The following is a 14,967-nucleotide window of genomic DNA, read 5'->3' as shown; positions in this document are numbered from 1 at the left end:
AACACTTCTGAATAACCAATCAGGAGAAACCACGAGCCCCCCATGTGGATATAAAAGCTGCAGTTGAGGCAGTCATGTTGTCTTGTTGTGTTTCCAGTTGATTCTTTCTCACAGCTCTCTGTTGCGCCAGAAGAGACAGTATGGCATCTGCAGAACTTCAGATCTTGGGCATCATTTTGGCAGTGATTGGCTTTTCTGGAGACATAATTACATGTGCTTTGCCATTGTGGAAGGTGTCTGCTTTCATTGGAAACAACATTGTGACAGCACAAGTTTTCTGGGAGGGTCTCTGGATGAACTGTGTAATGCAGAGCACTGGCCAGATGCAGTGCAAGGTCTACGATTCCATGCTCGCTCTTCCTCAAGACCTGCAGGCAGCCCGTGCTCTGGTTGTGATCTCCATCTTGGTCACCCTAATGGGACTCCTGCTTGCCATCGCAGGCGGAAAGTGCACCAACTGCATTGAAGAGGAGACTGCCAAGAGTAAGGTGGCCATTGCTGCGGGGGTGGTGTTCATTGTTGGTGGCATCCTGTGCCTCATCCCTGTATCCTGGTCTGCTAATGAGGTCATCAGGAACTTCTACAACCCAATCATGTCTGACGGACAGAGGAGAGAGCTTGGAGCATCGCTGTTCATTGGCTGGGCTTCATCAGGACTCCTGATCATTGGAGGTGCACTCCTTTGTTGTCAGTGCAAGCAGCCTAAAGATGGTGGATACTCTGTCAAATACTCTGCTCCACGCTCTGCAACAGGTGGTGGAGCATATGTTTAAATGTCTGCAAGAGGTTGGAACGGCTGTAGACTGTCACCCTCAAGAGAAATGGACTAGGCTGTTTTTATGGACTAAATATTTAGGTGCTTTTACTTTGCTTTTGATTTAATAAAACTCTATTCACTAACTTGACTATGGTTGCGTTTTTCTTTTCCCCCTATTTTTATTTTTTAATATTATAAATTTAAACTTTGCTCTAGTGGAGGGTTTCAATGAGTAAAAGCTAAAAGGCTGCTTTTGTAGACCGCACTTTCTAGCAAACATGGTAGACTTTACACTCCAGCTCACAACTAAAACGCAAACTCTAGGAATCTAGAGAAGGCAGCTAACTGCGTGCAAATTGTCTTGCAGAATTTAAACTAAAAGGCAACAAATGCCAAACCAGAATCAGCAAAAATGCGCTATAAACTCATGAGGTGCACTTGAATTGATATTGTATTTGAAGGGGGGGCAGTAGTACAAAATAAGCTAAAAATCTAACTGGCCCATCTGACATACAACTGGTATGTTTGATGCTGGAGTGTTTGGTCTGCTTTTAATTGCTGGTTGCTAGGTAACATGTCATGTAATGAAGGCTTTGTGGCTACAGGTTCGAATATTGTGCTTTGGGACTTTATGTGATTGGTGCATAAAGTCCCAAATGGACAATTTTACCTTGTTGGTATGTGGTTACTAGGTGACATCCCATCTGATATAGATTTAAAAAAAAATCTTCAGGGGCCTGTGATGTATCTGTCTGCCAGTTTTGCTTGCTGACTTGATTTTGTAAAAAGAGGTCATGAGCTAACATAGGCTTTGTTTATTTAGTAAGATTAAAACATTTAAGTGCAAAGAAATATTCATAAAAATGCATCAGTAATTTGATACTGGTCTAGTTTTTCATGCATTCTGGTAATATGTGAAAGTACTTTAAAATACAAGAAGTATACCTCATGAACTCTGCAGTCTCTATATTGCTGGTTTAAATGAGCAATCTGTTTATCCTTTGTAATGACAAAGCAAGTTTTTATACACGATTGCTTCTGTTAATGGCCTTCTACTAGTTTTTCAGGTCAAGCAGGAATCAAGACAAACAGGAAACTTGCCACAGAACACAGAGTCCCCTCCCTGTTGCCTTTCTCATACCTGAGGAGCAAAACAACAAAGCAAAACCCAACCAGCAGCATTTACAGACAACTGGAAGTAAAAATGATCTTAAACTCAACTGGAGGTTGATTCTGATGTTTTTTTTTTTTGCTTTTTTTACTTTAAATATAGACTTTATTTTCTGAAAACATGAAGACTCAGCTCGTTGGTGTGTGTTTGGCAATCCTCGGTTTTCTTGGCACCATCCTCATCTGCGCACTGCCCATGTGGAAGGTGTCGGCATTTATACAGTCAAACATCATCACTGCTCAGGTGTTTTGGGAAGGCTTATGGATGAACTGTGTGTTCCAGAGCACGGGTCAGTCACAATGCAAAAACTATGACTCGGTTTTGGCTTTACCACAAGAGCTGCAAGCCTCCAGGGCTCTAATCTGCGTGTCTATTGCTGTCAGCGTGGTGGCCATCGGGCTCACAGTGGTTGGAGCTCGATGCACTTCTTTCTTTGATTATGACCAACTGACCAAATCCAATGCCGGCATTGCAGGAGGTGTGGTGTTTATCATAGCAGGGATCGTGTGTATTATTCCTGTCACCTGGTCGGCTTACAGCATCATCACAGGGTTTTATAATCCTGTGGCCACAACAGGAAGTCAAGGAGAGCTGGGAGCTTCTATATATTTTGGATGGGTATCTGGAGCACTCCTTGTCATTGGAGGAATTACTTTGTGCACCACCTACAGATGCTGTAGAGGATGAGAGAACATGCCGTAGAACATCCAATACATGCTGCAGTTAACAATTCACAAGACAATGTGTGCACTCTCAAAGACTTTTTTTGTTTTGGGCTTTGAACTTCTATTTTCATCATTTTTGTCAACCTGTAATTGCACAATATTGAAATTTTACAACAAATCATAATGAAATGTGACACATTAATATAGTAAATTGCATGTATAATTATGTATTTTAATATTTTTAAAGAGCTACAAGGAAAATGAAGTCTGTTTGAGCTGCTCTTGGATTGTATGTATGTTGCATATGATAATAAAAAATGTTTACTGAAAAAATGTCCGATATGCTGTGTAGAGCACATGTTTTAAAAATTTTAATGAATAGTATTTGTTTAAGGCTCATAATCTTACGCAATATTTGTATTACTGCATGTGTGAAAAAGTCTTTTTATACTTTTATACTTTCAGTGAATTTCAGTGATAGTTTTAGTGGAAGTTAGACAAAATGAAGTAAACCAGTCAGCTACAGAAAAATAAGCTATTACCGTTGATTAAAAAATTAGGTAAAAATAGGTATGAATTCAGTGGTAGACTTTGTAACATTTTTAAACGATGTGTTCTTCATTGTTTGTGCATGTTGTACTCTGTAAATGAAAAAAAAACCCCTTTGTGTATTTGTATCTTAACAAAAATTAAAAATTCACTGTATATTTGTACTTTGGATGACAATTTATTTATATTTTTGTCTTTTTATTTCTATTTTGTAAAACTGCTAATTGCACTTAGGACTGTTCGATATGACGATATATATCGGATAACGATATGAAAACATTTATAGTTTAATATCATACGCTATCATTTGTTTCGTGGTGTCGCAAAATAAACTGTTTACGGCAATATTTTTTCATCGTTTTGATGGTCCACGTAGTGGGTACATTAACTTCTTAAAGCTCTCTTTTTTTCTTATATTTAAAATAACCACACTACAGACGGATAAGCGACTGTTTTCATACATTGGTTTGTTAGCAACAACAATGGTAAACTCAGCGTGGAGCTCCGCCGTCCGCTTATTTATTTTCCACATGAACCTTTCACAATAAAGCTGAAGATCCTGTTGAGATTTTTCAAAATAAACTGAAATGATGACAAAATGCATTATTCTCAAACATAAAATTTCAGAATATGAAGATGAAACATTCACCGTACCAATTCTTCTTTTATGTTGCTCTATGTAGTAGATATACTGGTGCAGTTCTGTTGTTGAAACTAGAATGTATCCCATGATGTTCATGCTCAAAGCTAGTTGGCCTGAAACTTGCAAATATTGACGATATGAATATGAATATGAATAAAACGTTTTTACTTTGGCTTCAGTTAAACATGCTGCAATAAGTTGTCTGATCTGATTTTTATTTCCAAAGACCCCCTGCTTGATGGTTAGTCAGTTAAATTGCAATAGTAAAAGGTCTCATTTTGTGTAACAACTTATAAAAAAAAATTGGGAGTGAGTTGGGCTTCTGTTTCTTGTCTGTGGACTCTGCGGCACATAAAGGGGCTGGGAAGCCAACCTAGCAATGAGTGGTCAACCTAACCAGACCAAATACTACACAACACCAAATCCACATTTTAAGATCTGGTATGTTTTCTGTTCATTACATAGAGCAGATATTCACTGAATACATATCAAGAAATTCTATATGTAAGAGGTTGACTTTGCATTGCATCTCGCTCATACAAATTGTACCCTACAAGCCTACTCAACCCCTCCTACCTGTCACCATCACAAAGCATTACTGATGTTTCAAAGAGGAGGGGTGGCAGGAAGTGGTCAGTGTGAGATTTTTTTTAATTTAGGAAAGAAGGAGAAATCAAGAGCTTACTCAAAGAGAATCGCTGGGTTTCTGTCAATTGGCTTGGTGCTCTGAGGGCTCTGAGTGCTCTGAGGGCAGTCCATACCCTCCACCCTCCTAGCTCTTCTACTCCAAAAGGTGGAGTATATTATGTGACATGCATGAACTTGACAACTTTGCAGTCACAACACTTGATCCCACAAAAGATTTCTCACATGTTTTGCATGTGGCAGTTCACATGCAAAACACTCTGAAAACATCCAAAAGCCACAGCACCAGCCCCCCACTTCAGCCTGCCGCCAGTCCTGCTGACCCATTTAAAAAATATAGCTCTGAAGCTCTGAACCACATGAAGCAAGTCTTAATCATCCACTGCAACTCCAAAAAAAGAAAAAGACATTCAACAGACTCTCATCTCCTTTAATTTCAAGTAGAGAGAAAGATGTTTTCTTAAACTGTTATACAACAGACAAGGAGCTCAATAATGATATGAATACATCCTTTGAAAAGAGGCAGCTTCTGAGCTGTTTGTGAATGTACGCATAAAACAAATATTCAAACACCTCTGGGCTACACAGTCAGGTTTTCAGGCTTTTACACTCATAGAAAGGGTTGATATTGAGCACTGAGCCTCTGAGATACTTTCATGTAGAAAGTGCAATTAGGGATGTGCGACATGACCAAAATCTCATCTCATATGAGACATTTATCGTCCTTACATTTTCTGTAAATTGTGTGAATCTCGGGCAACTCGTGAAGTGTTTCAGCTGGGTGTCATTTACCTGGAGTGTTTTGAGCCGCCATTTTCTTTGTGAGTATAACACGGTTTGCTTTCTGTTTGGAGCTACCTGGTTCTGCCTCATCTTCACTGGCCATGCCGGTATTCTCTGTGCCTGCATCCACGTGGTAACTGTAAGCGCCATTTATAGTTACTTCATGTTTTTATTTGAAGAATTGGTACGGTGAATGTTTCATCTTTGATTTTTATAATAATTTACTGAAGAAAACATTAAAAAGTGCACATTGGGTAATCTTTCAAGATGTAGAATATGAAAAGTCTCATTTTTTGCTTACATTTTGATGCAAGCTTCTCCTTCTAGCCACGATTCCTTTTATTTGAAAAGAATTTTAATATAGTCATTTGTTAACACTTGCCATTGTATCTTATGGGTGTGAAATGTGGAAAAACTAATGGTGTTTACATGTTGTCATATTAATGAAGCAACGTTAGTTTCTTTAGTTTTCCAAAATCTTGTGGTATGGATGGAAAAGTTTCTCAGGATCAAATTTATCACTCTACCCCTGATGTATTCTGCATGTACACAATATTTACATGCACCACCCACAGATGCTAAACAAGAAGAGAAATCAGTACTGGAACAGACAGTGTTATCCACCAAATACAAAACAGTGCTGTAGTTGTCAGAGTACAATAATGTGTTCACTGATAGAATTCAGTTGTTTCAGACATTGATTGAAGCTCTACGTTAATTATGTATTATTATCTTGAACTTCACATCATATGAAAAATGCGGCAAATAGAGCTGTAAAGTAAATGGCTTTAGCATCTAGACCACAAATCATCAGTTCTGCAATAATATTGTCATGATGCAAGTGTATCTGGTATTATTCTGCTTGAATCCTGTGGTTTACTGTGTCCGCCCATGTGGGTGGAGCTCTGGGTGTTCACCTGTTTCTATCACCTGTAATCCATCAACAGCACTCAGCAGCTGACTCATAAGGCCAGCGCCGTCCTGTCAGTTTGTCAATGACCTCACAGCCTCCTTGCGGCTTGCGGGAGTGTTTTGTTGTTCCTTGCTTTGCATGTACCCTCATTTTCTTTGGTTGTTAGTTTTCCTGCATCTGATTAACCTCACCTATGTTTAATCTCATAAACAGTGGCTGCACCTGGTAAGAATCTCCAAACCTGCTTGCAAACCCCTTCTTGGAAATGCCACTACTCACGGGACTCGCCTTTCGTCACTCCTGGATTCTCGGAATCACCAGGTTGAAACCTCACCTTTTACCAGTGTTGGGCAAGTTACTTTGAAAAAGAAATTAGAGTTACTAGTTACTTCTTGAAAAAAGTAACTGAGTTAGTAACCTAGTTACAAGATTCTAAAAGTAATTAATTACTTGAAAAGTAACTATTGCGTTACTTTAAGAAAAATGTTTAACCCTCTGGGGTCCAGGGTATAAATCACCATTTTTGAGTACTTTTGATTTGATCTCTACATATTCGCTGTAAAAACTATTTACTTTGCCTTGTTTGGTATCATTCTTTTCAGCACAACCTCACGTGTCTGAATTTACAGTTATATTTTAATTTTGACATACTGTATTAACAAAATGTATGTTTTTTGTCTGAATTTAGATCAAATCTGAGTAGAAAAATCTATATTTCTTTACTGTAACAACCACAAACATGTTTATTGAATCATGTTTCATAATTTTAAATGCAAATATAAATTGTCAATTTTAAGATTGTATGCATAAGTTTTGCAAACAACGTTATTTGCAGCCATTTACTTTTTGCCCTTTTGTTAAAAAAACAAAACAATTTCAAACTGTTTACAGAACAATCAGGTGTTCTGCATTCAATAAGATGCCACACAAATTATTTGATGACATCAGTCATCTGCAACACAGCTCTGCACCTAACCACCTCTGCTTCAGTGCCTCGACGTCTGAGACCCTTGCTACATCCCCTCATTGGCTTTTGTACGTATTTCCTGTGCACAATAAAACCTGGTTAAATATGAACTTGTTTTGTCCATTTAGTCTGCTTCAGACTTTTGATAAACATTTTTCTACAATGTGTCATATTTACTAATGTGTTTTGGCAGTCATTGTCTAATTTAACTACACATGTTGTCCAAACGTGTGCTCCTGTTGTCATGTATAGAGAAAAAATAATAATAACACAATTTCTTTGGAGGTGCCTTTGAGAACACTCAAGGACACTGTACACAGCAGAATAATTAAAAGCAAGCAGTTTAATCAATCATAAAAGCACAAGACATGAAACAAATTTAAAATGGCAGAGTGGTTGGTTCTGTTGGATAACCATTTTATTTTAACAAGCCAAAAAATATACATTATATTTTTGCTTTTTAATGCATTTTTGTCTTACATGAAATGTATTTCAAATGTTTTTCATTTAGCAAACTAAGAGGAAAATAGCAGTTTGTCTCTGAGGCTCAGCACTCAACATAAACAATTTACATTTACAGACAGGTTTAAAGCTCCCCATCCCGGGACAACTTTTAAATATCTTGAGCTCGTTGTCTTAACCTTTAAAGCTAAAGCCAGCAGCTTTCTCTCTACTTACACAGCACAGTCAGCTTGCTTCTCTTGGTACAGTGGCTGTACTGTATTAGCAGATTATTATTGCATGAAATGAGAAACACACTAAGGATTAATATTTACAAATTTTGATGTAAGCTGGATTGAAGTGCCTGCCTGATGCTGGGACATCTGGGATATTTTTTTTTTTTTAAACTAAAGCGGGCCTTTTTCTAAATAAACGTAACAGCTCATCACCCCTCTACTAAAAAACAAAGATGAATGCTTATTGCCACTCCAATTATGAAAATACAGTCCATTGAAATACCTCAACATAAGGCACAATATAATATGTAGTAATATAACTAAAAAATTAACAACTAAAAAAAGCTTGAAAAGATGACAAATAAATAGCACACAACAACATGAAGCACAATGCAAAATACATTAAAAACAGTGCAGTGCAACAAGATGTAGTCATGTGAGAGTTCACTCTAAGTTAGTGGGTCTATATCTTACTTATTTTATAGTCAAACAGAGAAAGAACAAAGAATAAAATCAGCATCTAAGCAAGGAACCTTTTCACGTAATCCATCAAACTGACTAATATAACAATGGACATAAAAGGGAGACTGTTATTTATGTATTACCACTCAGTAAATCTAAACAAGTTCACCATTGTAACCAAGCTTTAATTTTATTCCCACTGTACGTCACCATGTTTTCCTTCACTATTGTTAGCTGCACATTTTTCTCCCTGTGTCTGTGTGGGTTCTCTCCAGGTACTCCAGCTGTCTCCACTCACACCCCCCCCCCCCACCCCCCATTTAGTTTTAATGTCCTTGCATTTAAAAATTATTATGAGTCACTAAATTTTCAACCAGTTTACAGGTACTTTAGTGTGAACATAATCCCCCTATGGGTGTGGTTACTTTTATGGGTAATCTACAAATGTTGACTACAAACTTTTCTAAACACAGTCAGTTTATTTCGACATGAGTTACCCAATCTTGCAACCCTGTGCAATTTATTGCATGGTTGCAAACTAAGAGGTAATATTCAATATTCAGCTGTGGGTAAGGTACTAACTGGGCAGGCACAGCTTGTTAGAATCAGAAAAAACAATTAATTTAGGTCACAAATTTATGGCACATGTAAGCATCCAGTGGCAGTTTTACAGTGGAAGTCATGATAATCTGATGTAGAACTGTAAGCAGTGCAACAATATTTTGATGTTACGTTCTGTAGCATTCTTGTCTTAACCTGTATTAGGCTTACATCTTTTCAAGGGATAAAGGTATTAGCTGATTTCAGTGAAGTATTTGTGAAGGTCCACCACTAAAAACAATCATGTGTTACATTCCAGGTCATACGGTTGAAACCGTGTGTGCTGTCAATGTCAATGCCTGAAATTATAACCATTTAATTTGTTTAATATTTCATTGTTTTCACTTGATTAATATTGTAAATACATTAATCAGAGTAAGAGCAAACAGCAGTGCGATACTATTAAATAAGAGATCAAAATGGAAAATTAACTGCTATTATGCCTGAGATCCATCCAAGGCTCGATTATGATCCATCCGAGGCTCGATTATTTTCAGGATAGGTTGAAAAGTCACTGTCATCATACCTCGGTTCTCTCTTTGAACACCATTGTGCAGGCTATGAAACACATAAGCCACAGTTAGTTGAAAGAGATGAAAAAGGTTTTATTGCCACTGGTATTGTTTGACTCCTTTTCATTGGAACAAAATTCACTGAGCAGATTAGGTGGCTTGGTGATCCATATAGTTTTTCCACCTCTTCATCTATCATTTCAAATATAAAGCAACACAGCTAATAGTTACCTGATCCAGTCTTAACTTTGCAAATTAAGAGAAATGGAGATTGGGAGAAATAAGGCCTCCCTTTGTCAACACGATTAGTATTTCTGCCATGACATTTTTGACCAACTGAAAGCTTTTAAAAGAGCTTGATGCTAAAGAATGAAAATAGTCATGCCTTGAATTAACAAAAGCATGAACTAGTTTCTAGCATTGCTCAGTAATCAGGTGAAAGAAATCAGTGCTGCATATTTGTTTTAACATGTGGACTGGAGGATGAATCCTGGTCAAAAATGACTTCAAGATCACAGTGTAATAATAGGCGATAACTAATATTCATCCACATATAAAATACAGAAAGCTACATGAGGGTCATCCTTCCACATAAGACAGGGAGTTCTTTTCAGTTACACTTTATTTATTATTCAAAACAACAGTTGCATCAAGATTCTTTAAATTGTGGATTTGAAGACATTCAATACAACCATTAAAATGAAAATAAGCACCAGGACCAAACTCACACAGCACAAAACACAGGAGACAGAAAAAAGGAACAAAAAGGCAGACGTCAATATTTAATAACATAAAGGAAACAAAAAGAAATAAGCATAACCACAGAAACACAGGTAAAACAGACACCATGTCAAATATTTAAACAATTATTTAAACACTAAACATTAGAAGAGCAAGAGGCATCACAGACTTTGTGAATGCAACACAAATAGGGTTTCACATAAAAGAGTAAGGCTTCACCTAAAGCAGTCATCCGAGATCCAACATGCTCATTACAGGTCATAGGCTCCCACCTAGTGGCATCAACTGAATATCACATTCATATTCTGCTGGTGCAGCAAATAACACTGATTAACAAATAATCAACTGAACACAAAATATATCTTAATATTATTCAAGAGCCATTTTGAATTCCTAAAGAAGTCATCAAAAAGTAAACAGCTTGAATTTGTCTTTTCCCTGCTCCAAAATAAAAACACTCAAAGTACAGTAATTCATGGTAAATTTTGTTTTTGTTTGTGTTTTTAACAGCACTTTTCTACTCTGAGCACCCTTTGCTATGCTTAAGTGCTTTCTAGCTATGATTCAAACTCTGACGGATGGGTCAGCGATCAATTTGGGGCTAGTGTCTTGCTCAAGGATATCTGGACCTGCTAGTGACTGAACCACCAACCTTCCAGTTAGTAGATAACCTGGTGCCACCTGAGCTACAGCCATGTGGTAGAGCTATTCTTTTGCTACTGTGTATCACATTAATAACAATTCACCAAGTCACTAATCTCAGGGCACTTCATAATGTGAAGACTTTAAAACATTAAAGAGGTAATTCCAAATATTATCTCTGAGAAAGCACTTGGCACGTGCTCGGAAAAAGCTTTAGAAAAGCTATTATCAGGATGTGCCAAATGAAGCCCTTGAAGTGTCTTTGGAGAAGACCCTGAACCCCAGCTTGCTCCCAATGGCAGGTGAACACCTTGTTATGGAACTACCATGCAAGGTGGTGCACGAGTGTTTGTTTGAATGGGTGAATAAGAAAGTCAATATAAAGAGCTTAGTTTTGGGTACAAAAAAGAATAATTCTTCATAAAAATCACCCATAAAACAATGTTTTGGGGGGCAAAAGTTGCACCATGACACAGATTAACAGAAACAAACATGGGTACCTTGGATGACATCTGTTTTGTGATAATTCACTGGAGGAAACTTCAAAAGGTACAGCTTGGATAAACTTTCAATGGTCATATGAAATAACCGATTGGTCAAAACAAGTTATAAGATATATTTTTTTAAAATTCTAACATCAGGTTTGTCATGACTCCATGAGTCTTTTTCTATTATTTTTTTTATACACTCACAAATGTAGCTTACACCTGTTAAACGGAGAAACAACATGTGCACATGAATTTTGTAATACTGCAATACCCCACTTTGCAGTTATTTATTTGTAAAAAATGTTTGGAATCATGTATGATTTTCGTTCCACTTCTCATGTGTACACCACTTTGTATTGGTCTTTCACGTGGAATTCCAATAAAATTGATTCATGTTTGTGGCTGCAATGTGACAAAATGTGGGAAAGTTCAAGGGGGCCGAATACTTTTGCAAGCCACTGTATCCAAATGATTAATCTGTTTTTCCAAAGTCTGTTTTGCTTTTTTTTTTTTTTTACTTTCTTTCGCCTTCTTGGAACTATATCCCACACATTTGCCATTTACGATTGTAAATCAAATCCATAATTCTGTTTAGGTTTTAGAGAACAGACTGTGAGAGAGTGTTCCAGGGAAAGTAATACAAAAAACATGAGACTAGACAAGGACATAAGAGCTAAGCAGGAAAGATAAGGGAGAGGAGGAGAGGAGAAAAGTGCGACCGCCTTCGCCAAGAGCCAAACGAGCTTATTATCTGTGGTACTTTTTGTGTCATAATCAGGAATCATTGAGATCATTTAGAAAATGGGAAACGTATACCTGACCTAGAAGATTTTGAGAAAAAGCATAAAGTGTAAGGAACAGAGACGTGTTTGATGTGCGGATTGTGAGAGCTCCGTCTTAAAATGTTCGTGCATAAAAGTCCCGTTTTTACCTACATTTTGATGCTCACCTGATTTCTGATCTACATTCAAATGCAGTCATATCAAGAAAGATATACTCATAAAATGAACAGAATTATAAGTCGAAGCAGTCAGATTTGCTTCTTTTTTGTTTTTTTCCTCTGGGTCTTAATTTCAGTTTAGAGTTCAGCCAGCTGGGTAGCAATAATTTTCTGTCTGTCTTCAATTTGTTCTAAAGAGTCTTCTTTCAGCTCTCGGTCAAGAGTCTCTACCTTCAAATCATCAAGGGCCTTGTTGGAGCAGAGCTGGGATTTAAGGTCCCTGATTTCTGTGTTGAGTGTCTCTTGATCCTACCCATGTTTAACTGACTGCTCCTTCAGTTGATTTTGAGCTTCTAGGAGCTGTTGCTGGAGCATTTCTATCTGTTCTTGTTGATTCTTGCACTGGACCTCAAATTCAACCTCCTTAGAAGATTTCAGGCTTACAAAGTCTGTGTGTGAAGCCTCTGTGGTTTGAGTGGCAGACTCCGCTCTGTTGCAGGGTGGCTGATTTGTTGCTGCAGGGAAAGGATCACATCATCCAGTTTGGTAATATAAAGCAACCTTGTTAGCAACTTCCAGTTTCCAAAAAAAGCTGGTTCTGATGATAGTGGGAAGCTTGCAGTTGCTGTCTGAGAGCAGAAATCTTGTCCCATGGATTATACTGGCCTTTGCCCTTATGAAATCTAAATTTGAAATAGGGCTGATGTTGCCAAGTCCCTCCATTAGGCCTAGGGTTTTGTCTGCTGGGGTTATTCACATTTCCCTGTGTGTCCATATTCATGTCCTCCTTTGCTTCTGAAATAGTGAAGGATTCAGGGTTTCCTCTTACAGAAGTTGCTTAAGTGTTTTCTTGCATTTCTTGATTTTTAGGGCTTGTTCCTCAGCCATGCTGTTTTGCGAATCAAGAAGAGCCCGAGTATATGCCCGAGTAACTGCTCCTCAGGCACTTTTTCGTTTTTTTGCACTTTTTTTTCCTTGGGTCTGGTGACCATTTTCATTTGTGCTTCTGCCATTGTAGATTCTTCAGCGTTTGCATCTACGTTTCTCTGCGTCTGCGTTTCTCTGCGTCTGCCTTATCTTAGTTTTAACAACCAGGTTGCTTTTACACTAAAAGCACTAAACAGTAAAAGCTACTCTAACAGAATTGCAGTAAAAAATAAAACAAAAGCAAAACATACGTTTTAATAAACGGATGTTAAAATAAACCTAACCGAAGTAGAAGATGACTGTTTAGCGGGAAAGTATTAGACTATCAAGAGATTCTCACTCATAATAAATTCTTTCATAATGTAAACTAAGACAGCGGTCCCCAACCCCCGGACCGGTACCGGTCCGTGAGAGTTGAGACTCGGGTGTGAAACTTATGGTTTTCAGGGTTTTTATTGGTTTTTAGCATTATTTTGTTATCGTTTTTTTCCATTAACTCTGTTTTTCTGGTTGTGTTATGAATAAATCTTTTTTTCGGTACCGGTACTAGTTTTATTTTGTTGTATTTATCCGCGACACCTTAAAGGCCGGTCCATGAAAATATTGTCGGGCACAAACTGGTCCGTGGTGCAAAAAAGGTAGGGGACCACTGAACTAGGACATGTAGAAAACTTTCATATTTTGGAAAAGAAATTTATTAACATTATCCAGTGATCATCATATTGTTCTGAGTGTTACTGAATGACTGTAGACAGCGGGATCTTGGTGGATGCCTAGGGGACAGAATGTCATCTATGTTTATTTTTAAATCTAATTTCATTGCTGAAACTATGAAACAACAGGCTGTAGAGGGAGACTTTAATACAGGTTGACTAATTCGTACTATCATATCTGATGTAGAAAAATCTGTATAGATTTAGCATAATATATTAAAAGTTTATTTGAATAATCCAAGTATGCAAACTAAATAGCACAGGAGAGCTTATGAGACCCCAAATACTGACGAGGTCCAGTTCAGAGATGCAGGATTAGCAGAGGTGAAGCCTAGAAGACAGCTGCAGCCATGCATGTCAGTACCCACCTGTCACAAAGAGCATTCCTAATTCTGCATAACTGTAAGCATTGAAGCAAACTGCCAATTGGATACTTCTTTACACTCTCACTGTCCTTTGGATGAACCCCCCCCCCCCAAAATTCAGCCAGCAAGATTTTGACTGGTCTCTTAATGCAATTGACACACACTCTTCGGCAAGCAGCCTGGGTTCGGAAGAGCCCAACCGTCCTACAGGGACGTTTCCTGTCGGATACACAATGGACGGGTGAAGGAATTGGTGCGTTGTGTGCCTGGGAGGACTGTCGATTGAGATTTATACCTATTAAGAGCCATGATAACAGGGTTCCTGCTGATTGGAACTGGCTGGGCTCTGGCTTATTGAAGAAAGCGGTTACAGCTGTTCAAAACCCCACAAGGCTGGCTGCGTTGATCGAAGCGATGGGAAGGGCCATGAGTACTCAGACTGTGCTCATTGAACGCAATATGGATAAGATCTTGGAGAAGCTCACAGCTCTTCAACGAGAAATTGATAGACCAGGTGACCAGTGACGGACATTAGACCAACTGTGAAAAATGCAGTTTCCCCGAAAGTTGATTCTGTTCATCTGGATGTAGAAACTTTCACCACATACCCACCCATGTTGCTTGTCACGTGAGTTTATGGTGTTGAGGTGTGAATGCATGTTATTGTTGTGCTGAGAAGTTAGTTTTCCATTCACATACTTATCCTCTACCAGCCCCCACCATTCCATTGTACATTTCATTGTTTGGCTTCCAAGCTACCTGTTCTGCCCCATCTCTAATGGGACTTAATGTGTAATGTTTGGAAGG

General features: G+C 38.1%; 2 protein-coding genes across 2 annotated transcripts; both read left to right on the top strand.

Moving 5' to 3' along the window:
- The first annotated feature begins 69 nt into the window (after positions 1-69).
- Positions 70-900, top strand: LOC146565883 (claudin-like protein ZF-A89). Its single transcript, XM_085289304.1, has one exon. It carries the CDS (start codon positions 141-143, stop codon positions 771-773), a length of 633 nt encoding a protein of 210 aa, XP_085145430.1. The 5' UTR covers positions 70-140; the 3' UTR covers positions 774-900.
- Positions 901-1,914: 1,014 nt separating this feature from the next.
- LOC146565882 (claudin-like protein ZF-A89) lies at positions 1,915-3,271 on the top strand. Its single transcript, XM_085289316.1, has one exon. It carries the CDS (start codon positions 2,049-2,051, stop codon positions 2,613-2,615), a length of 567 nt encoding a protein of 188 aa, XP_085145442.1. The 5' UTR covers positions 1,915-2,048; the 3' UTR covers positions 2,616-3,271.
- Positions 3,272-14,967: the final 11,696 nt, after the last annotated feature.

This window comes from Mchenga conophoros, linkage group LG10 (genome assembly GCF_057382185.1).
Source record: "Mchenga conophoros isolate Kocher_MC1m ecotype Shallow Benthic linkage group LG10, M_conophoros_male_GT1.1, whole genome shotgun sequence".
NCBI classification, from domain to species: Eukaryota; Metazoa; Chordata; class Actinopteri; order Cichliformes; family Cichlidae; genus Mchenga; species Mchenga conophoros.
The sequence above is the reverse complement of the archived record's forward strand: the minus strand, read 5'-3'. Positions and strand labels throughout refer to the sequence as shown.

Coding starts and splice junctions, on each gene's coding strand:
- LOC146565883 (XM_085289304.1), top strand. CDS start 141: ATGGCATCTGCAGAACTTCAGATCTTGGGCATCATTTTGGCAGTGATT.
- LOC146565882 (XM_085289316.1), top strand. CDS start 2,049: ATGAAGACTCAGCTCGTTGGTGTGTGTTTGGCAATCCTCGGTTTTCTT.